This window comes from Thunnus thynnus, chromosome 5 (genome assembly GCF_963924715.1).
Source record: "Thunnus thynnus chromosome 5, fThuThy2.1, whole genome shotgun sequence".
NCBI classification, from domain to species: Eukaryota; Metazoa; Chordata; class Actinopteri; order Scombriformes; family Scombridae; genus Thunnus; species Thunnus thynnus.
The window spans coordinates 3842166-3866657 of NC_089521.1; the positions used below are offsets into that span (position 1 = coordinate 3842166).

Genomic DNA, 24492 nt, shown 5'->3' on the forward strand with positions numbered 1-24492 from the left:
TGTGGACACATAAATTATCAGTGCTGGCAAGTCCCTTTGTCTGAAACACAAGCCACATGCATTTGCATAATGAGAGTCAGGTTGCGTGAAGCATGTTGCTTATGTAATGTTGCACCTGATATATGTTAGTACATGTGTGCTTCTTATGTCTCTGGGGTCTGAGCCTTGGAAATAATAAGCGAATAAACAGATAAAAGAAGAAATAGTATGATGATGATATGGATCTCAAACTGTAAGAGGAGTATTAACATGATTTCATTTTGGCAACCATCTTATCTGTGTCCATGCTGTCTTTACTGTGTATCAGGACTTTATCAGAACTGTATTTTCACATCAGGAGCCACAAGTGAAAAAAGCTCTGTTACTGTGTGTCACATGTTCATGGACACAGGGAGTAATTCTGGGTAAAAAATTACATTACATGCATAAGAATTTCACCTATGTTCATGTGTGTGGTTAGCAGGGTTCGGGCTGAATCTGATCTGCCTGAACAACACACATTTGCGTACAGGCAAAGAGGAGTGTCCATTGACCTTATACATGTCTGATCCTCTGCACCCATGGGCCTCACCCTAAACATCCCTCCGTATCCAATATCAGGATGTACAATGTTATGTTTCAGATTTTCTTGGTCCTTACACAGTCTACTGCCATTTCTCTCTACAAGCTGGATGTTTGACGGATGGATGTTTTACATTTGTACAATATAAAGCAAAAGAAACATTTTTTTGTTTTGTTTTGTATTGTTTTTTTGCATTGTGGGTGTCAGATAAAAGGTAAACTGTAGAAAAATGGCAGTTGGCTGAACCTGCTCAGGTTGAAGTTGGGTGGAGCTGAGCTGGAAATTTCCAAAGAATCAGGGAGACGTTAGTCAAGCATAGTCCTGGTACGAGGTTGTGTCAGAGATTTATAGCAAATTTTTGAAAGTGACACGAGAAGATGGAAATAGAAGATGGAATGAAAGTAGCAATGAATAAATGGATCAAATAAATGAAAGTAGCAGTTCCTCTACCGCCTCCTTCTGCCACTGAATTTGGACAACTCCTCCTCTGGGGATCAACATGTGCTAATCTGTTTTACTTGTGTTTTTAAGCATGCTAGCAGCTGGATGACAGTCTGTCAGTCGGTCCACCACTTTGATCCAGAATGAGATATGATGGATTGCTATAAAATTTTGTAGAGATATTCATGATCCCCAGATAATGAATCATAATGGCTTTGGTGTTCCCCCTACATTTCCTTGAGTAGCAGGTTGATATTTGTGGATCTGAGTGAAATTTCTCAACAAATATTGGATGTATTGACATGAAATTTGGTATATACATTCATATTCCTCTCAGGATGGATTGTAGTGATTACAATCCATTTGGTGAGTTTTCATCCTACGCCATCATCAGGCCAAAAATGTAACGTGTCCAAAACAGTTAATGACCCCATACTGAACAAAACTAAACTCTCCATCAGCCTCAACTGAGCTTTGTGGTCAGTGCTAAATAGCAAATGTTAGCATGCTAAGGCCACCTTTGTGATTGTAACTGTCCACTGTGTCAGACTAAAGGGTTTATTGCTATACCCTACAAAAATATACTTCTTATGAAAAAAACTGACCACAGAAGAATACAGAAAACTTTACAAACACCATACTTATTCAGCTTTGGGTTCATAAAGAGATGTCATCCTCAGTTTTCAGCACACTGCAACTGAACCAGATTACAAAGACAGTGACTTTGATAGAAATTAATATATGAACGCGGCTCACAAACATGTTTCAGTGTCATAAATCTAGTTGAGAGACAATGTTTGTAAAAGAGCTTAAAAAATGGATGGCCTGTTGTTTTCCAGATCAAATGAAAGGTTACGGTCTTGTTTATGTCAAACATATGGTCTTTGTTACAATAAACCGACCTCTAGGTTTTAATGTACAGCCAGCTTCATTCTGATGGTCCCTGAATTATGGATCCCTGAAACTGAAAAAATATTGTAAATGGTGATGACACAAATCAAAAATAGAAGCAAATGCATCAATATATAGTTAAATAATTCAAATGGAGTGTAAAAAGAAATATACAGATTTATACTTGGTTAAAAAAAAAAAAAAAAGAAGTTGATCAGAGATTAGAGTTTGAAATACTTATCCCTGTGTGGATTTTTCTATTGCAGTGGAGCATGATAAAAAAAAAAGATGTAGTCGTGCTATTTTCAAATGCATGCTGGGATATGATGGCAGTGTGGCGACATTACATGCTGTTCCGCAATCTGCCACTTTTCATGCACTATCCTGCCTTGTCAAATGAAACCATGCCATTAAGGATGTAGTGTGGTCACATAAAAAGTCTGCCCAAAGTTGAAACTTCTTCTTTTGTAAAGTGAACTGACCAAAAAAAATCATTACTCCAGTGGCCATAGCTTAATGCACACTGAACCCTAGTGATTAATCAGCAGAAGTGACTCAGACGCGCTGCAGTGACAAAGCACATGACCGTTGCTTTTCAGGATGGTTTGAATCTGATGCCAAACCACTGCATGAAAAACTTCTTATTTATTCTTTCTTATGTAATGTTAACGCTCTGTGAATGCTTTTGGCAATATTAATGGACTTCTGTATGATGCCAAACACTAACGTCTGCTACTTGAGGATGTGTGTGCTCTGTGCAAACACAGACAGTGACATCAAGGGTGAGGACGTTCAATTGGCAACGTCTTTGTTGTAATAGAAAGTGACAGGGTTTATGGGACTTTAATCTCATAATGTAATAACTGTTTTAAAAATATAATAACACTCACAACAATCTGCCCATAAAGTAATGGAGTTAATGTGCTGAATGCATCATGTAAAAACTTTTTGCCTTATTGCATTTGTGCTGGTTGTTAAATTATTAAAATGCAATGCTTACATGCATTATATATGTTTTAATAAAAAGCTGAAGCAAGGACACATATACACACAGCTTGGGTTTATATATCTAAACCCATGCAGGGAAGAATCCAGGTGTCTTGCCACAGCCTATCATTTCTCTTACCCTCTCTGCTGGCCTGAGAAGTCTGCACACAAACATCTGCGTCCGCTGCCTGATACACATGGAGTCACTGCCTGCTGTAGAGGTGTAGTCTGCTAAAAAGCACTGGGACTGATGTTAATGGAGTCATTGGAGAGCAGTGTGTGGAACCAAAATGTGTCACCACCCGTGACATCTGTCATTGTCTTAGTGAACACTAATAGAAGGTAATCAGCACCATATTTGATGTCCTTTACTTGAAACCCATTCATGCCAAACCAGAGTATATATGTCTGTCTCTAATGTGTTTGCAAGAAAAATACACAGGTACATCACATAAGGTTATGTTATATTTTGCATCAGACACACAACTGAAACTCACACATTTCACTCACTGATGATGTTAAAATAGTGAGCATGTTGCCATGCTGGTTTTTAGTTCAAAGCACAGCTGTGCCTAACTGCAGCCTCACTGAGCCACTAGTGTGGAAGTAGACGCTTGTTTCAAGAGAGGGAACCAACACACTTGTGTCTGGGACATGTGGATGTTGCTGTGATTCTACCCTCATGAAGTAAAATATAATTCCTGGAAAAATGGTCAGAAAAATGTCAACTGACATATATTTTGATTAAAAAGCACCTCTTCAGAGTGCTTTAAGTATTTTAATGGTAGATACATTATTTTTAAACTACATGTAAACAACACTAACAAACTTTAATTTCAGTTTGACAGCTTGAATAGTTGACATTTAGGGAAATATGTATCTGCTTTATGCTGAGATTTAGATGAGAAAATTGATACAACTCTAATGTTTGTATGCAAAATAGGAAGCTACAGCCAGGGGCCAGTTAGCTTAGCTTACCTTAGCATAGACTGAAAATGGGGTTTAACAGCTAGCCTAGCTCTGTTAAAATGCAACATAATCCAATGTCAGCGCCTCTAAAGCTCACTAAATAACACATTCTATCTAACCAAAGTTTAGCGATAATTTGACTTTATGAAAGAACAGGTGGATAAACAGTAAAACACCAACAGTTTTATGGGGACTGCCACATTTATTTTGTTTTTCCACATACAACCATATGTGCACTGTAGCCAAAAATGCTCATATTTACAAAAAAGAAGAAATCGATATACACAGAAGAATTATAATACAAAAAAGAGAAAAAAAAAATCCTTCAGTAATCCTTACAACAACAACATAGCAAGTACGAACAAAACTTATCTTTTGACACCTTGTAAAGTTTTTGTGCAGATATTTTTTTTTCTTACAAGGAGATAAAGTGTTTGTATATTACAAAACTCGGATGCACATCAAATATGCAAGCTGGGGAACCTCCTGCCTACATTCTCTGGGTGTATGAGGGTAAAAAACAAAACAAAAACACTACAAACTTTCTCAAGATTCATCAGTGAAAATGTGTTTTACTCACTACACCGTTAATTACCTGCAATGCATCAAATTTAGCAAATAAACATCGAATTCAAATGTAACTTGTAAATCTGTCGTCTTCGCAAGATTATATAGTTTAATGTTCTAAACCCATGGTGAGTGATTTCAAGTTTAAAAAGGTGTCATTTAACTCAATCCAAACTAATGAATCCAAGCTCTTGTAGTGTTTGTTTCCGTCCAAAGTCAGATGGACTGACATACTGTGTATTGCCTAAAATCAAAAGGCTAATAACTCACAAAGCATCTCAGAACAAAATGCTGATGTAGGACTAGTGACTACATCCCCCTGAAAACACTGTTTAACGGCGTATCTGAAAGAAAAAACTGATCCTGGGAACAGATTCCACCTCATTTCAAATTCTTATCTCAATCACAGATTATCAGCAAATTCAGTTTCAGCACCTGAGTTCTACCACAGCTGTTCAGAGATCAAACATCAGGTATAAGAAGCAACACAGAGAAAATGTCACTAATGACAAAGATTACGGAGGCGGGAGTTATGTCATAATGATGACACTCAAATCATTTCCTTCTGATTATTAAGACTGCGAGTGACAAAACAATGGAATTCTAAATTCATTTTAATATGAGTGGGAACAATTTAAACTGAGAAAGAATGGTCCCTTTAAAAAAAGACAACAACACTGTTTATATGTTGGTTAACATCAGGAGACTTGGTAGTGTGTGAAAGCATCATTCAGCTGGAGTAAAGGCTGGAATATACAGGTAATATTTTGAAGGGATGCAGATGGGCACTGCTGCTTTAATTAGTGGCGACGGATTGGTATATGAGATGAAATTAGCTTGGATATATACACAAAGTGAGCTATATCTGAAATTAAAAACTATTGCCATTGCCCATCTATACAGCGCCTAAAGGTGTTTCTTTAATGTGGCGAAGAGGCTTTTCAAGTTCAAACTGTTTACTGTCCAAATATGGATTTGGGGTAAATATGATGCTATAATCGGTGATGTCATCATGCTTCCTGAAATATTCCTCTGATTAAGGACACAACTGCTGTCTTAACGAAAACTGATCTCCAACAAGTGCATTGTCAAGGAAATGGACATAAAACTGTGGCACTTTTAAAACTTCACTGCTGATGTTGAATAACTTCAAACTGCTGAAACTGCTCACTGATTGAGTCCAACAACGTAGTATTGGCCCGTGGTGAATCCGTTCTGCTCCATAACATAACAAGTGTAGAACTAGTATGTTGAAATAACTGAAACATGCATAAACTTTCCAATGTCCCAAAATCTTATAAAGAAGAAGCTGTGAGTTAGTCTCTTCACAGAGGTGCTGATGTCTGATGGTAGTCACTGTCCAGTGTTCTTGGTCTAAAACATTTTCTCCCAGTGCTTGTCCCACATTCATGGAACCTCTGGACATTAGTCAAGGAAATGCAATGGTTTATTACTATCTGAACAATGTAGATGTTGCTGCTTAACATTTTGGTTCTGTAGACACCAGTGTTGTTCACCTTAAATCAATTTGAGAGTAGAGGAGGAGGGAGAGAGAAAAGAACAATCCAAAAATACTTTTTGCCAATAGCAGCTAGTTTGACAATCAGTCTTTATGTAAAATAACAACAAAAAAATCTTTCAATGTCCTCCAAGAGACGGTAAAATAAATTATTTTTATGCTGACACACATATGTATGCATGTGTATGTACTGTGTGTGTCTGCTGAGCCAGTAATTTATCCCAGCAGCAGCCCAGACAGGGCGTTCAGGTCTCTCATGTACGGGTTGTCGCTGAGGATGCGATCTATCCGCTGCTTCTGGTCGGGGAAGATGTCGTAGAGCTTTCTCTTCAGCTCCGACGTCTCCCCCGGTGACCGCTGGGGAGGGGGCGAGGGTGAGGGAGAAGGGGATCGGCGGGGCGGGTGCCATTCCGGGGGGCCGGAGTGGGGCCAGTGTGCGGTGGAGTGGGGCATCAGGGAGGGAGGGGGCTGGGGCGTGGAGGCTGGGGTCCGTGGAGCGGAGTGGAGGGCCTGGACGTAAACCGGCTGCTGCGGCTGGAAGGATGGCCGGAAGTCTGGGGGTCTCAGGGGGGGAGGAGTGGCTGGAGCTCGCCTGAGAGCGGGAAGGAAAGGAAAGAGAGACGGACAGTGAGAAAGGGGTGTAATGGAGACAGGAAGATCATCCTGTCGTACACGTGAACAATCCTCCTGTGAAGAGGAGGATCCCTAAGTAAGCCAATAACTTTCATTGGCCATTAAGAAATGAGTACAAAACACACCTGTAGTCTTTGCGCAGGAAGATATCAAGGTGAGGTCCGTTTTTACCCAGAGGGTCATCAGGGATCATGAAGTGGTCCTCCACGAAAGTAAACTGAAGCAACCTGTAAGTGAAAAAAAAAAAATAGTTATGACTAATTCATAAAGTAAGATATGATCTTTATAAACCAATGATGTAATGTGAAGAATGTTTGCAAACATTACTGATCATCACAGTTTGGAGGTGTGAGTATTTGAACATCTATAATATGTGTTTGGCTTGAAGATGTCTTACTCCATGGCTGTATATTGTACCTGATCAACTATTTCTAAGACTAGACCTGTATAAGTCACATTGATAGCTGTAGTCTATTTTTATGGACATTTTAGTATAGATGTGAAATACCAGAGAAGTAAAAGCAAAGCAAAATACATGAAAGTTGGTTTGTGATTGTGGGGAGTTCAGTGTGTGTGCACCTCTGCTAATTATAGATATGCAATTTGAGGCTTTTGTGCTCTCTGCAGTTTTCATTATGGACCGATCTGTGTGCTGACATGTGGAGAAAAGCCTGAAACACTGGAAACCGCTATGCAAAACAAGGGCAAATTGCACTCAGCTGCGAAGCTTTATGGGCGTGTTTATGCCAGCATATCATTAGCGCAAAATCTTTTGTGAATAGGTCCTTAAAAAGGGAGCAGATTGTGGGTGCAAATGCTGTGCTATTAGCAGGCGCGATCCATTCTTTGTGGATTTGGCTCAAAGCGTCTTAGTAAGGTGTTGGGCCACCATGTGCCGCCAGAACAGCTTCAATGCTCCTTGGCATTGATTCTACAAGTCTCTGAACTCTACTGGAGGGATGAACACCATTCTTCAAAAAGATATTCCCTTATTTGGTGTTTTGATGATGGTGGTGGAGAACGCTGTCTAACACGTCAGTCCAAAATCTCCTATAGGGGTTCAATTAGGTTGAGATCTGGTGACTGTGAAGGCCATAGCATATGATTCACATCATTTTCATACTCATCAAAGCATTCAGTGACCCCTCATACTCTGTGAAGTGGGGTATTGTCATCCTGGAAGAGACCATCAGGATAGAAATGTTTCATCATAGGATAAAGGTGATGACTCACAACTACTTTGTATTGGTTTGCAGTGACTCTTCCCTCTAAGGGGACAAGTGGACCCAAACCATGCCAGCAAAATGCCCCTAAAGCATAACAGAGCCACCAGATCCCCTCACTGTGCGGGTCAAACATTCAGACTGTTCTCTTAGTGTACGCCACACATGCACTCGCCCACTAGAGAATATGGTGAAGGATGACTCATCTGACCATATCGCTTTTTTTCACATCCCTGTAGACCAGCGCCTATGGTTTTTGCACCACTGAACTCTCAAATGTGCATTTGTCTTTGTAATGAGGGGTTTATGCACTGCAACACTACTGTAATATCCCTCTCTATGTCATTGTTGACAGACTGTTTTTGCTGACACAGTCACTTGAGGAAGAGTTGCTCTTCTGTTTTTCTTACACATCGCACTAATGCACGAGCGTCGTGGTCATCAAACGTGCACGGTCGACCACAATTTACAACCCTGTTAACTGATGTCTCTCCCATAGATCTGGATGCAGATGTCACTTTAGTCACCGTTCCTATTGAACCAGCGAGTCAAGCAGTCTTTGTGACTGAAGCTCCTGCAATCTGTGCCCCAACAATCAACCCTCTTTCAAAGTCCTCTTTTCCTCTTATCTTGATACAAAGTCAGAATCAACTGGGCCTGCTCAGTGTTTTACACAGAGCATGATTGGATGTTAACTGCTTAATTGTACCACACAGTGCACCTGTGTGGAAGCATCTGCATCCATGTTTCTCCGCTTAATGTCACTTCCCTTTTTTAAAATATCTTATTTTATATTTTTCTCATTTCATTCAAAGAGTTCTTCAACAGTCTTCTTGCCTCTCTGCATGTCTGCTGTGAATGTACATGTGAATTTCCCCTCTGGGATCTATAAACTCTTCTCATACATAAAAGTAACATAATACATAAAACTAACCGTTTGATTTATAGAGCATTTTAGGAACCATACACTCTCTGATTGGCTTAACTCAGAACATTCAAAAAGCAGCTTTCAACTGGTACAGGAATGCTCATGCACTGCACACATTTACCAACCAAATTCAGACCATCTGTACTAAAAGTACAGTATGTTACTATTGAACTTACAGTGTGTAGATTTAGTGCAGTTTTGCTACATTTCAGCACATAATATCATCAACATCATGAATCTTATTGGATGTAACTACACATTGTGATTACAGATGATTTCCATGAACGACTGCGGTTTACAGTTGCAGTTTTGAACATCACTGCGATATTGCTTTATTTTGCTGATCGTACTGCAACTTTTCAGACAATTTTTTTGGGAGGCAACAATCATAACAAAACACCTCGAGATCTTGGTGGACAGAACTATTATATCATGGGAAATAAAAAAAAGTTTTCACAACAAGTCAAGTGTCACAGTGAGTTGATCTTCCTCCTGATGAGAGTTAGATGCAAGTCAAACTAGTCTAGTCACATGACACAACAGTGACGTAAAGAGAGCGTGCATGAGGAAGAGTGCAGCTGCAGTCTGTGTTAAAGTTGGCGACCAGGCTGACAGCAGCATCATATGGTGCCACATGGGTCACTCGTTAGGTGCTGTTTTCTGTGTAAAAAGGGAGTTTGTGGGATGGACTTAATCTGAGATCTTTGAGCTTCAAAATAACAACCAACAGAGGGCGACACATCCTTGCAGCACAGACGCATACCAAAGTCTCCCTCGACACTCTGTGTCAAAACTATCTCTGGTAGTGCAGTACATGACTGCATATGAGATTAGTTCATCAACATTCATCATTGCTACCCATAATAAAATGAAGCAACTTGTTGTTTTTAAATAAAGACAAAACTTTTTAAATTATTGTTAAATCAAATTACTTGATTAACCAAAAGCTTTGATCAGAATAAATGTGATTACTTATTTTTATCAATGCTATTATAATACACTTCACTATAAAACCAGGTCTGTATCAAAACTTTTAAAAACTGATCTGTCCGGGCACTCGCTGACATGTGATCCAATAATTCTGACTCTATTTTCTGTTTTTTGTATTTTACAAAACGAACATTTGACATTCAAATTACTGGAGATGTTTTTTTCCAGTGTTGGTAAGTGATGTGACTAATTCTCTGGTGTATATTTATTTGTGTGTGTTCATCCGTACAGCACTTGCAGTTGGTTGGAAATGTTGTAAACAGACTGGTGATAAATTCTGTAAACAACATTCATCACGTAGCTGGCACGCCGCCACGCTGGACTTTCCCGTATGGCTGGAGGTCATGGAACATATAAGTGAATGACTGACTGAGAGGTGTATACATAAAACCAAACAATCACCTCTCCTGAATGATCTTGCGCCAGGTGTCCGATGTGTCGACGAAGTCCCTCAGGTTGTCGTTGGTTACGATGATCCCGTCTGTTTTTTCCGCGAGGTGGAGCAGGAACCTGACGGAGAGCGAGAGAGAGAGAGAGCGCCGATTAGTAATCCAGGATTTTCCCTGCGTTCAAAGGTCAAAAGCTCATTCCCGGCTCGGGCCGCTCGCAGCCCACTGAGGGAAATCCACTGACAGAGAAACACCTTGCGTGCTGAGTCAGGATGAGTTTTAGTTAATTTCCAATGCCCCCAACAAAAAATTGACCTCGATATGCTGTATCTGAGAAGAATGATATGGTTGCTGATCAATTTCAAGATCTTCTAAAACTCACTTTCGTGTTCAAACGCCAGCCTAAAATGACTAAGCGGTAGAATAACAGCAGTATTTTAAATCATATTATATCAGGCATCCGTTGGATCTGTTCTCTAGTTAGTTTGCTTACTCAACTCCATTATGAAAATACAGTATGACTATTGTTGGTGTTGGGTGGGTGAGAGAAGGGGACGCAGTGTTAGATATTTATGTAGGAGGCGATAAGCTCATAATGGAACCAAAATGCCCGGAGATAGCCAAGTGGTTAAGTCCCGGGCACTAGTCATACACGTGTTAGATGACTGAAACTCTCAGGTCTGCCTTGTTACCACTGTCTAGATATAAAGAATTCAAGACTGGTGAATTATCTTCTATAAAAAATTAAAAAAAACATCTAAAAAGGTTTAAGATTGTGTATGTGTGTGTGTGTGTGTGTGTGTGTGTGTGTACCTGTCGTCATGCGAGGATATCCTTTGGCCACAGACCTCTCTGGAGGGAGTGAAGGAGAGCAGCCGCAGGTCTTCTAGCTGGTTTAGAAAATGTTGCTCTGTAATAAATTTACAATTAAATTAATATGCAATCATGATTAAATGGAAAAGCAAGAAAAACACACACACACACACACACACACACACACACACACACACACACACAAAAACAAACAAACAAAAAAACCAAGAACAGTTTTTTAGATCCTAAATGCTTAAACACACATGTAAAGATTGGCTCAAAATGTTCAGATTTTTATGATTTGGAAGCTTAAAATGAAATGGTATTAAATCCAATATTTAAAGAGGATACAGTGAAGTGAGCTATAGTTACGTCATTTTTTTTTTTTTAGCAGCTCCACCCACACACACACAAACACACCAACAGTCTGTATGTATAGGATCGGTTTTGTTTTGGATCATTTGAAATTACAAAGTGACTATGAGGTTGAAGTGTTAACCTTCATCTGACGTCATGTAGAGTGTGTAGAAAAGGTCAAACGCCTTTAAATCTGAGAGTCAGCACTTTAACCTCACAGTCACGGTTTCATTAGAAATACAACCTGCTTGAGTACATAAGTAGAAACAAAGCATTGAGCTGATACTTGTCAGTATACGTATACGCCCTGTATACACCTGCGGCATGCGTACCTGTTGTGAGTCGGTCTCTCTTCTGGCGCCACTGAGGGACGAAAACCGTGATCTCCCTGTGGCCTCGCCTCCAGAACGTCTCCACCGCCAGCGCGATTCCTCGACAGGAGAAGAACCGATGGAGGCCGTGACTGGTCAGACGGGGACAAGAAGAAGAGAGATACTGTAAGACTGGATGTAATATAATTTGTGATGGGAAGATGAGGAAAATTAGTGAGGAGAAACAAGACTGCATATTTAATGTCATCTTCCTTTTTGCCCACTAATTACATACACACAATGTAACATTTAACAGCAAACATGACTTCAATTATTGACTTTAGGCCCAGAAAACTAGCACATACCGGACAGCAGACAAATGCACCAATCAGATTTGCCAGATCAATATCAATGCCGATACTGACTTTCATGATGCGGATCGGATTTCAGCTATGTGACTGATCCACATTAAATACAGTGTGTTTGCCATGTCACTGTAGAACTGAATCGGTATCAGGATAAAAAGTTGGACTGGTGCATCGCTATGTATCACCACAAGAGAAATCACAACTCAACAATGATCTAATGTTATAGAATCAGAAAAGGAAAGAAAAAAAGATACAGATAACAAAAAAAAAGGCACTTCAGAATATTAAAAATATTTTGCAGGACAGCACTTAACTTCAAAAAGTATGACAAACCTGACTATTTCTATAGTAATATCAAATGCCCATCACACCACCAGCTGACCTAGATCACTGGTAGAGCCGTCTGACGTGCGCGTACAGCCCGTGCACGTCAGACAGCTGTAATGCAAGAAAATGGGTGGCGACGATAGAAAACCACAAAGCAACAAACATCAACAGAGACGAGAAACTCCCTGAGATCAGCCGATCTCGCCGAGCAGGAAGCCGGCTGCTGCTGCTGCTGCTGCTGCTGCTACAAGCCACAGACCTAAAAAACACTAGCGACGTCCTCGGCCAATGATTGATTTTTTTTTTTTTTTTTTTTTTTACATGTTTTTAGGGGGTATTTTACTTACCACTTATTTGACGGTTTCAGGTGTGTGTGTGTGTTGAGGGAAATACCGTGTCATTGCTAGGCAACATCAATCACCTCAGGATAAATATAACAGCCTTTCTAGAACGGTGACAAATTTGTAAATGCCACGATGTTATGACATATTTTCTCTGGAACCCTTTTTTTTTTTCCAAAAGAAATGTTTCTTAAAATGCATTATTTTTAAATCATGCCACCTATTTTTATGCCTGGGGGAAATCTACAGATCTATTTCAGGGGAAATAACTGACCGTGTGTCTGGTTACAGTTGCAGCACTTGAAGCTACATGACTTACTGCCACTGAGCAGCAGGAAAACATGGCTGTCATATTACTTTGTTTTCTTCACAAGAGTTTCACATTTTCATCATAATGGACTACTAAAATAGATTCCTTATGAATTCAACTAGATGTGACTGTAGCTAACGACATCTGTGTTGGGTTAGAGGAGGGTATCGAACCGAGGTTCTCGGAGAAATAACTAAAAACTGTTCTGAGCGATCAAAATGCTGCTTTATGAATGAAGCTTCTGTTTATTCTTCTTTCCGCTTCCTTGTCATGTGAAATTCTGTCCGTTGTGTCTATACTTTACTTCCCTGTGTGCTGGATTCCTAGCTTGATCAGGAATCTGGCCTCACATGAGCTTTAGCAGAGACACACACACACAGAGCAGACGGCTTGGGTGGCTGCTGTAGGTCTGGAAAAGTAAAAAGTTTCATGGGAGCCCTGGCACGAACGGTGATGCAAAAAGCTAAAGTTGGTGCTCACTTGAATTGGGATGAGGAGGAGTACCGATCTAGGAATAGCAGCCTTAATATAAACCCGTATTACAACACAATCATTCATAATAAGCCACGACGCATCATTCTTGATCATGACTACAACAAAGAGAGTGAGTATGAGGACTAGTTCTTCTCTCAAAAGAAGAAGAGAACTGTGGAAGTTGATGGAAATGTTCCATTATGAAGTTTGATATTGCTCAGGCTCAAGTGTCTGACCTAAATTTATCTACTGATAGTGAGTATTAACATTGTGGAGAAGTACAGATATGTTTCACACACACACACACACATATACTACAGAACAGGATAAGTTTCAGAGCTGCAATGCAAACTCAAGGGAAGTTCCAACGACTGTTGAAAGAGAAAGTGATGAATGACAACACAGCAGGGGGAGATTATGCAAACAGTAAAGTCACTGTGGAAATCTGGCTGTAACCTGCCCAAGACATAACATTAAGAGCTCATTAGAATAACTTTACATAACCTGAAAACCTATTTAAAGCTTATCCTCATCCTGAAGCCCGCGTCAGGAGTATCACAGTCATATTAAAATGCGGTTGATGCTTTTGATAAAAATAAAGAAAACAGCTGATGGATATAATTGTGATAAAAATCCTTTTTAGAAAACTTGGAAGTTCTGTGTGACATCTGTTGAGCCGGGCATACTTCTGGTGAAGAAAAAAAAAAAAAAAAAAAAAAAAAAAGAGGATGAAAGGGGAGAGGGAGGGAGAGCGGGAATAACAGAGAACGTGAAAGGAAGTGGTTGCAAAATTGAGAAGTCAAGCCAAGGTCAACTGGGACAAATGCCTATGACGACATCAGCAGAGAGTGCAAAACCCCCTCCCCCCCCCCAAAAACCAAAAAAAAAAAAAAAAAAGCTGGCTAAACTATCTTTCCTCAAGTGATACACATGACTGTAAGGTTTCTCATTGTTGCAAAATTTCTGGATCAAATAGAAACCCTGAATATACAAAACAGATTTTTTACCAGAAAACGCCTTTCTTCTCAAAAACACCCCCACAGTATAATCCACTCATCAATATCATGTTATTACATCTACTTTCGCTCTGCTAGGCACACACACACACACACACACACACACACAAAAGGTGATGAGCAACATTATGTGAATGTGTGGGCTAAGTTTTGTTACACCTACACAGCAGCAAGAGTTGTAGCTGCGACCTACGCCCTGTAACCCATGCTTTGTGTAGTTAGTGAGCATGACTTAGAGTGTGTGTGTGTGTGTGTGTGTGTGTGTGTGTGTGTGTGTGTGTGACCATAACTGATGATGATGATGATGATGTTGATGGGAAGGGTGATGGGCTCATATGTGAAAGGGAAAAATATGGTGCATGTGCTACAGGTGGGGGAAGGGACACCATTCAAAATAAATATTGTAACAGTCATCGCCGGAGCTACAACCCTCTTTCTTATACTGCTGCGTCTGAAACAGGAGAAATAGCCACGTGCGGTGATTAACACTGACATACTTTTATCACCTTTTACCTGGTATTTTGCTCAGAGGAAGTGATTCACGTAAAAACATCTCTTAAAAAAGTTAACTAAAGTCACAACTAGGCCATTGGTTATAGATAAAGCCTTGGAAAGTGCCAGTAAATCCCAGCCTACACCTGTCTTCTGCCCAGTCACTGCAAAACCTACGTTTACCATCACTATAGTTGTTCTCAACTCAAGGTGCCATTATGTGTGATGTATGTTGATACCAAACCAGAGGTTGGGAGTCAGACTGTTCCCCTGCGTCCGTTTCCCATCGTTCTGATTTTCACAGAGAGTAGATAGAATCTTTCATTCCTGCTTTGTGAAGAAGTTAAGGCAAAACTTTGTGTCTAAGTGATCGATGGGGACAACAGTTTTTGAAATCGGTCCAGTATTGAGTGAGAGCGCTTTAGCTGGCAGCTGCAAAAAAAGGCCGTAATGTAATCTGATAGTGCCCCTTCCATGCATGTTCACTAAAAAAAAAGTGCTTGTTTTTACCGCTGACAGGCTCAGACTGTGTCTGACAACATTATGGAAACGATCCTACAGAGAAATAAAACATTTTATTCTGAAATCTCGCAAAAGTTGTTGCAGGAAGGGGACGGTGGAAACACGGAGTGCCGGGAATAGTTTGTTGTGTTGGGAGTACAGAAAGTGTATCTTAGAGTTATCAAAAAGATTTTCAAAGTCATGGCTGAACATTCAGCGTGTCTCCCTGCAACAACTCTCACAATATTTCAGAATGAGACTTCTCCTCGAGTGAGACTTGGTTAGACACGACGACAAAACAGACGGGATCGAGCGAAAGGTAAACAAATGAGTTTCATTCTCTGTACGTCCTTGTCAGACACTTATAATAACAATATGAATCGACAGACTTAGAACAAACAATCTGAAAAAACTTTCAAAAATCCCCCGACGAACATCTACTACGCTGTTGAGAATGACACCTGATCAAGAACTGCGATAAGGGCCCCGAGTGCAGAGATGCGAGAGAGATTATTAAACAAATCAAACTCTTTGCTCTCTGAGGTTCTGAATCTAGCAACTACTAGATCATTATTTGAACGTTAGCTTGGGGATATAAACTGCATGATTGATTCTGTGTATTGGATGGATTTTCTGGTTAAAATCTTTTATCTGCTATTGGAATCTACACCAATGTGGTTTGCAATTTTTCTTCTGCCACAGGAAAGTTTCCTACTGCTGTGCAACTTCCATTTTTACAGCTTATACTGTGTTGGCTTATGCATGTGTGTGTGTGTGTGTGTTCGTATGTGCAGACTCACGCCATAGCCACGTTGCTGCCGTCTATGATGATGTGTCTGAGCTCCGGACGTCCTGGCTCATTGGGCAGCTTCAGAGTGTAGGGGGTCCTCAACGACTGGTGGAAACGAGCCAAGCCGGTCACCGGGGGCGCTTGGGGGTCGTTCGCGGGAGGATGTCTGGCTCCGCCCCCGTGAAACCCCATGTGGCCGATGGTCTGATAGTGAGAGGCCGAGGGCCGGGTGATGGTCTGAGCTGACTGGAGGAGGAAAAGTAAAGATTTTTTTTTTTTTTTGTAAAATAACAGAAAGACAAGGAAGTGATTCATGACATGAACCGTGACAAAAAAACGTGCAAGCCTTTGCTCTGTGTGGACATGTTTAAGATTTTAGCTCATTCTCAGCTCAGTAATGCAAATTTGTGTGTGGAAAAAGTGATATGGTAAAGATATGGTTAATATTTTAACCCTTTTGACGACATAAAATATATATCTGGATATGTATGGATTTTTTTCTGACATACCTCTATGTCAAGGTTGGTCATAGTCAAACAAATTGAAAACTTTATTTATAGAGAAAAGTCATTCAAAAATAATGCTGCTATTTCAAAATTCATGACAGCACAGGGCAGATGAAATCCAATGATAAATATTGTGATTTCCTTCTGACATTTTTGTGCTGTCTATTAGCTCAACTGTTTGTATTTCTAAAGATGAATGTTGCCTCATCATCGGTTTCATCCAGAGGAAAAACTCATTCTCTAAACATTTAGTCTACAACTGGAAATGATTCATCAGGAGTCATGTAGGAGTCAAATTCCCTTTCTCAGGATATTCCAAAATTTCCCAAATTTAACAAGAGCCTTAGAGGCGAACCCATTAACTTTACAACATCATGTGGTGAATCACTGCAGGGGGACTGAGGTCATGGAGACATGGGAAGCAAACCGGCATGTTAAGGTAATACCTACACTGGGGGTTGAAGCCAAGGAGGTGGTGGTGGCAGTCAGCCACTGAGGCGTGCTGCGTAGCGCCGTCACGCTCTCGACTTTCACCGATCCCCCCAAAGTCTGAGTCCCGCCTCTCGTCAAGTAGTCCCTCTGTGAGACACTGCCTCCCCGCGCCAGGTAGTCTGTTCTGGATCCAGACTGGGCGTCAAGTTGTGCCACCGTCATCATCCGGGACGTCCTGCTATCTGCTGCTTTGGTATCCGTGGGGGTGACGTCGTCGTCATCGATGGTTATGACCTCGTAGTTTCCTGCTCCTCCTTGAGCACTAGAGCTCCTCCTGATAGTGATGGCCTGAAATGAGATTTTTTTTTTTTTTTTTTAAAAAGGGAGCAAAACAGCATGCACACCATAATTAATACCATTTTAAATCTTCTGAAACAAATAAGTATCAGTAAATGTATAACGCAAAAGACAAATAAGTCACTGTACATCTAGACTGTGTTACTCTAACTCTAACTATTATTTCAAACCTTCAAAAAGGTAGCAAGGGACTTAAAAATGGACTTTGACTGGAACTTTTCACCTCATCTCATAGTGCAGGTGGTCACGTTATATTTCATATTTAATGTTTTATCAAAGGAAAAGGCATAAGTTTTAGTGAGTTGGATGGTACCTGCTGAGTGCTGGTCTCGCTGCCGCTGCACTGCCTCCGGTGCCCCAGACCGTTACTACTGCCTCCATACAGGTTGGGCTTAATGTTCTCTTTCGACCTGCCTGGGTCTACCAAGGCTCTGTTCAGCTCACGCTCCTTCTCTCTGAATCGAGAGACCGTAGAAGAAGATGAGGATGATGAGGAGGGAGTGTCTGGGGAGTGCACAGAGTTCAACGGTCTTTCTTTTTCCCCTCTTTTTGACCCCTCTTCACAACGCTTCGATTCCTCGACGATCTTCTCCAGAAGGAGGAAGGTATCTTCTGTCTGTCCTGTCTCCTTGACGACACGCTCTACGACTTCCTGCTGGTAACCCATTGTTCTGAAAAAAAAAAAAGAGTTTCAACAGCTTTATTTTGCAATTGTACAACAGTATTAAATCATATGCAAGATACAAAACCTTCAATACAGGATTGAAATGCAAAATCTAAGTCCTCTTGTTCCTGACTAATGACAAGAGGAACTGATAAAGTTTCAGGGAACAAGTAATTCTTAACATCTCTAATATATTAATGATCAGATCCCATGCAAATGTTTCAAAGTATTATGACTTCCACCTGAAGAAGTTGACCAAGCAGCGGAGGTTGGTTTCTGGGCTGACTGTCTCCCCGTCGTCTGCGGCGCCCTCACTGGAGTCCAACATGATCGGACCGACTACTGTGTTTGCTTTAGCTGAGTAGGAGTAGGAGGAGGAGGAGAGGGACGACGAAGCAGAGGGGGTTTTGGATCTACAGCTGCTACTGCCCCCCCGGCCTTCTCTGTCCCTCTGTCGCTCCCTCTCCCTCGCTCTCTCCGGCGACTCGTCCCTCCGCTCCAGAGAGTACTGTCTCTTTGTGTCCCGAGTCTCGCTCTCAGATGAGCGCCGCTTGTGCGAAGGCCGAGTGCCGTTCAGCAGGACGGCCTCGGGGCCCAAACCTATCCCTCCTCCTGCTGCTGCTGCTGCTTTACCACCTCCACCTCCGACAGATGCTGCCCCAGTCCCTTTCTCCTCAAAGCTAGTGTCCAGGATGCGGTTGGAGAGCTCTGTCACAGGGGTGCTACTCTGTGAGCGGTCTTGGTCGACCTCTGCCATGCTGGGATGCAGTGTCTGGTTCAGTTGAGCCTGGGAGAGGAAACACACCGCGGTTTAGAAAGTACAGTAAAAGTTCCCCTCACACATGAACACTTGCCATCACCAGCATTCATTGTGGACTTTCCTGTGTACCCTACATGGTTCTCCTTTCAAGAACCAGAGCATTGTAAAAGAAGAGGTATGTTTTCTCTTTTACTTACTTCACAAATGACAAACAAATAGTTTCACTGTGTAATCACACATCTTTAAGACCAGTAACGCTCAACTTACTTTATTCACAACCTTTGAAGCCCTTATCTTTAAACACCCTGAAATATTTCATTAGTTATGTAAATATTTCATGACCCTGGGATTAGGTTAAAGTGTATATAGTACATGGAGAGAGTACGCTGTCTCAGACATGTTTCGTTCTTGGATATGTGAGCTCTCTGTGGAAGAGAAACAAAAACAACCTGCCTTGTTGTGACTCATTTAAATGTATGTTGCAGCCAAGGACAAAAAGGCCTTCACAGATAAGAGCAGGAAGGAAATTCACATCAGTTAAGTTGAGACATCTCACAGCAATAAACCCAGTAAAGATAATAACAAAGAATATCCATTCTTTGTTGAGCATTCATTCTTATTTGTTAATAAATAATACAGTAAAATTAATAAGATTATCTTAGCACAAATACAGTTACTTAAAGGTGCAGTGTGTAGAATTTATTGGCATCTAGTGGAACAGACTTGGTAGAAATGGAATATTCATAAATATGTTTTAATTAGTGTAAAATCACCTAAAAATAAGAATTGTTGTGTTTTCTGTACCTTAGAATGAGCTCTTTATATCTATAGGGAGCATTTCCTCTTCCAGGAGCTCACCATGTTGCACCACCATGTTTCTACAGTAGCCCAGAATGGACAAATCAAACACTGGCTCTAGAGAGGGCCTTTCCCGTTTTTCACAAGTTTCATGGCCACTGTAGGTTCTCCTACACACTTGGTGAGGGGGAGGGGGATTCACTCGGTTGCTATCTGCAACCTTACTGCTAGACGCCACTAAATCCTACACACTGCTCCTTTAACTACAAACACACAATCCAGAATTTGTAGTTTTTGGTTGAGCTCTGTCACAGCAAATACACTACCCAAGTTTTAAGTATCATCAAACGAAATAATACAATGTGACATTATACATCTCCAACTACCCAAAGCAGTTACTTTCTTTGATTTTCTAAATTTGCTGCAAGTATCCAAAGCTACTCTAAGAGTTTTGTAGTTTTGGGTGCTGTACTGTAATGACTCACGTTAAAAAATGTACACACTCACCATGGTGTTTGTGCTGGTGGGGCTGTGAGCCAGTCCCAGTAACTCTTCTTTCAGGGCACTGGGCAGCAGTAGAAGCTCCATAGTGTACTTATCATCTCTTTCCTCCACAAAGGACTTGAATGCTCGTTTCACTGCTGGCTCTCTGTCACTTGGTAGACTTCGCTTCTCCTGAACACAAACACACAGATAGATTACCACAAAGTATCATGCTTTACAATACTTTTTTGCTTTTCAGTGGGACAGTGAGAAAGTTGCTGTAAAGCCAAAATTCAAAATTCCCAGTAAAGTTTTCAGGTTCTCTATATACACTAAAAAAAAAAAAAAAAAAGTGTCCTTCCATCACCACATTCACAACAAAACTCCAATAGCATTATATGTGATCACAGCTTATGATTAACCCTACCTGGAAAAGTGCTACAAACTGCTGAACTCTGCTCTGGGCCATCACTACAGGTTCAGCCCGGCCCAACAGCCGCAGTCGGCCCGGCTCAGGCACCAGAACCTCAGCGCTCGTGTCTCGTATGAGTCTGTCCAGGAAGAGGCCCCAGGCTCCGGCGAAGATACAGTGCATGTCCACCGGGTACCGCTCTTCTTTCTGTAGTTCTGGGTCACACAGCCCTCTCACGTATTCCTGCACGACAAAGGAAGAAGAACAACTGTAATAGCATGTTAGTGAACAATGGCGTCGTTAATTAGAACAATAAAACAGCTATAAATACATTCACTGTATTGTTATGTGTGCATGTGGCCTTTTAAAAAAGGGCGACAAAACCACAGAGTAGCTAATAAAAATGATCTGGTAAAAACTACAGAGGCCAAACAAGCTCTACAGAACTATTTTAGTAACACATGCTAAAAAAAATATAACAGAGTTCCGCAAAATTCTGAATGAAACACATCAAGCAAAATGAAATATACACATTTCTTTTGGTGCCAAAACTGCTTGTATGTGCTCTCTTAGTTCAGAAGCATACAAACATACACCCCCACACCTCACTATAGAGCAGTAGAGCTGACACGTGCTGAAACTAAACACTGTCATTGATTCAGGGAATCTCCTGGTGTGGGAAATGTTTGGATGAATCAGCTGCAGGTGGGTGCAGTAACTTCCTTACAGATACTGTGTCACATTTCTTTATGTGTAAGAAGAAAAAAACTCAGTACTGAGAATGTTAAATGACTCAATAGTGACGCAGAGGGAGAGAAAAAGAAAGGATGTCACGGTGTCGAAAGAGAACCTGCTCTCAAATATTTGGGGCGTGGCTTTTTAAAGTGAAACAACCAATAAAAACGAGTCGGGATTTCCAGTAGCTCTGGCCCCTCTGCAATAACCAGATGGACTGAGATAACCTAGCTGCTGGTACTTTGGTTTTTAATAATTCAAATACGACTAAATATAGAAATGTAGTGTTGAGTTAGAAGTTTTTTTTGGGGGGAACTAACTCTACTTAGTTGTGTGATTTGTAATGGTCAAAGTCCATGAGATTAAAACTTATCAGTAGGTGTTTTGTTTGATGCATATTCGTGAGTAAAATTACTAACTGAAAGCAGAACATGATCACAGACCTAGTCCCTGCCGTGCCTCCCCGACACTAACGTTTATCAGAATAAACCTACAGCAAGGACTAACCTGCGTCCTCATAAAATGTCCCTGATTTAGAAATCCTGTTCTTTACCACTTTACTGGCTGGATCCTGTCTGTGGGTTTATCCAGAGTGACAGAGACACTGTTTACTGTCAGAGATGCTGTTGTTAAAGTCTTTAATGTAAGTTTGAAATGCTTTAAAAGCACCGCAGATGAAATTTCATTCACCTCCATTGTGTTGGCATGAAGGCAGAATTCTCAAAAACAAAGATATCAAAACGTGGACAAACTACATGCAGACTAGATACCACTGGAGGTAAATAAGTAACAGATTTTTTTTAAATGTAATTTAGGAGAATCAATCCTTCAACAACAAATGATTACAGCAACTCATTTTTCACAAAACCATATTGCTTCTTCTGTAAGTCAAGCAAGCATACACCCACACACTGACAACTTGCTGATGCTGTGTAAAGTGTGGCACATGGTAAGAAGAGAGTTTCAATCATGTGGCAAAAGTTAACTGTCAACTCTTGAAACTACATTTACAAGAAAAGTAGACATGGGAATCATGGCAGTGATTCCCCAAACGACAGTAATCTTAATATATTGGTGTGGTTATGAAGTGATTACTTCTGCAGCCCCACGAGAAGGTGTTTTATGACTCCTATGTCATCCTTATCATGTATTGAACCGGCTGATGGTGAAATTTCCATTTCCGCATCATGATCTCGGTTGACCGGCAGAGCCTTCAACAGCTGTTTACAGAGGGAGCGACTTATACACAAGAGAGAGAGACACCCATGACACAGATGCAGAAGTGTGAAATATTCTCTTGTACGGGAAATCACACAGGAAAAAAATTACATTTTACAGATGCTGACAGATGTTTCGGATTAGTAAGAGTAGTATACAATATAAACTCTACATGCACCTCAGGCCCACATGATTTTTAAATTGACGGGTGGGTTTCGAGTTGACTAGTGCGAGAGATGATGTGATTCGCTCATACTGAGCATTGCTTATCCAGGAGTACAACCAGCCTCTTCTGCAATTTCACATACATTTGGACACTTTTGGTTGGTTATTAAGGTGTATGATATAGTGTCTACATCTATTGTAATCACAGCTTCCTATGTATCTACAAGTCAGATACAGTTTTATAACAGATCAGTATTTAAAAACATCCTATATGGACATCCCCAGCCAGGAATACTAACACAATACACTGTCCATGTCAATGATGTCATTATTATGAGCAAACATTCATGATAAATGATAGTGCAGAGACTTTGTTACACAATGTTTAATCCCAGTTCAGCTGTCTAATAATTCAAAAAATGATTCTGCCGATTGAATCGCATGTTTTCCTGAGTTTTCTGTTTCATCATTAGTCACAGAATCACCTGTTACTATGTTGGTGCTTTATTATGATTTAACTTTATTCCCCCCTGATCACACACTATGTTAGTTAGCTAATTCATTACTAAGTGTTTTGTTTCACAGAACTATGAAACTATGTGTATAAAGTCTGACAACAAACAACAGCAGGATGTTAACATGTGTCTTCATTTAAATGTACAACAGCCACAAACTCATAAAAATCATGTTGAAAGTGAAGTGACCAGGCTGAGACATGTAGGTGACTTGTTAGCCACTGACAAGACTGATGCTGACTGTAAGCTGACAAAATGTCATGACATTTTTGACAGGCCACCACTCTATCAGTACTGTAATGATGCTAGGGGAACGTTATTACCATGGTTACTTTCATAGACTATCTTGACTAAATTAAGAGTGGGTGTTATGTCTGTTCGTCCAGACATTCATTGATGCTATAACAACTTAAGCAGTTAGCACTTTTCCTGTAGTGTCCTAGAAAAAACACAACAAAAGTCAGACCATACATCTAACTTCACTTTTATATCATCTCAGAGCTCTGGGTTATATAAGTTAAATATGTCTGTGATGAAACAGTAGAAACTGCTGTTAATCACAGGACACTGATACACCTGTTCATGGTGAAATGTAAAGTTACAGCCTGCGTAGTGGTCATTTGGTCTGAGCTTGTAATAAAAAACAACTCTGCTTCACATTGAGCAGTTGGCTATTTACGGGCATTACAAGTGAAAGTGTTACACGACCTCACCTTTGCTTTGGACACGTCGTCTCTGTTTCCTTTGAGCTGAAGCCATATCTGCCGGGATGTTTTGCTGCCGTGCGGTTGTCCAGTGTGATCCAACAGACCGATGATGGTGAACGTTACTTTAAAAACCTGCTCCACTCGAGGCTTGGCACATTTCAGCTCATCTTCTTTATCCTCTAGGACAGTAAACTCGTCCACTGTCGGGGGGGCCTCCTGCTGCTGCCTCCCAGCGGACGCAGGCAGCCTGCTGGTCGGCTGCTCCGGGCACGTTAGCTCGGTGACTCGTCTCATCCCGAGGAGGGGCCGCGTTGTTGACATTCCGCCTCTCGGTCGGACCGTCGCTCCTGACAACGGCGTCTCAATATTCAAACCTCTCGGCGCTGTTGGGGCTCTTTGGCGTTTTCATGGTGTCTTTTGGTGTGTAGTCCAGAGCAATGCAGCGCTGTTTGCGGTGTCTAATCGACATGAACACAGAGGCAGAGCGAGCTAATAACTCGGAAGCTCCGAGTGACGTATCCGGAAAGTCCCAGTGAAGGCG

At 41.0% G+C, this 24492-nt stretch overlaps 1 protein-coding gene across 1 annotated transcript; it reads right to left on the reverse strand.

Moving 5' to 3' along the window:
• Positions 1-4032: 4032 nt before the first annotated feature.
• On the reverse strand, positions 4033-24477 carry n4bp1 (nedd4 binding protein 1). Its single transcript, XM_067588748.1, has 12 exons — positions 23958-24477; positions 20627-20854; positions 20224-20391; positions 18401-18945; positions 17808-18165; positions 17156-17485; positions 16210-16445; positions 11602-11732; positions 10913-11009; positions 10113-10220; positions 6695-6796; positions 4033-6528 (listed from the first exon to the last, which is right to left on the reverse strand). The coding sequence occupies exons 1-12, from the start codon at positions 24270-24272 to the stop codon at positions 6153-6155; spliced, it is 2994 nt and encodes a 997-aa protein (XP_067444849.1). The 5' UTR covers positions 24273-24477; the 3' UTR covers positions 4033-6152.
• Between the last annotated feature and the right edge of the window lie 15 nt (positions 24478-24492).

Bases quoted from the DNA above. Each gene is read 5' to 3' on its own strand.
- n4bp1 (XM_067588748.1), bottom strand. From the start codon at position 24,272: ATGTCAACAACGCGGCCCCTCCTCGGGATGAGACGAGTCACCGAGCTA. The intron at 11,733-16,209 runs GTGAGTCTGCAC...CCGTCTGACCAG, and splicing joins GGCAGCAACGTGGCTATGGC to TCACGGCCTCCATCGGTTCT. The intron at 11,010-11,601 runs GTACGCATGCCG...AATTTATTACAG, and splicing joins GAGAGACCGACTCACAACAG to AGCAACATTTTCTAAACCAG.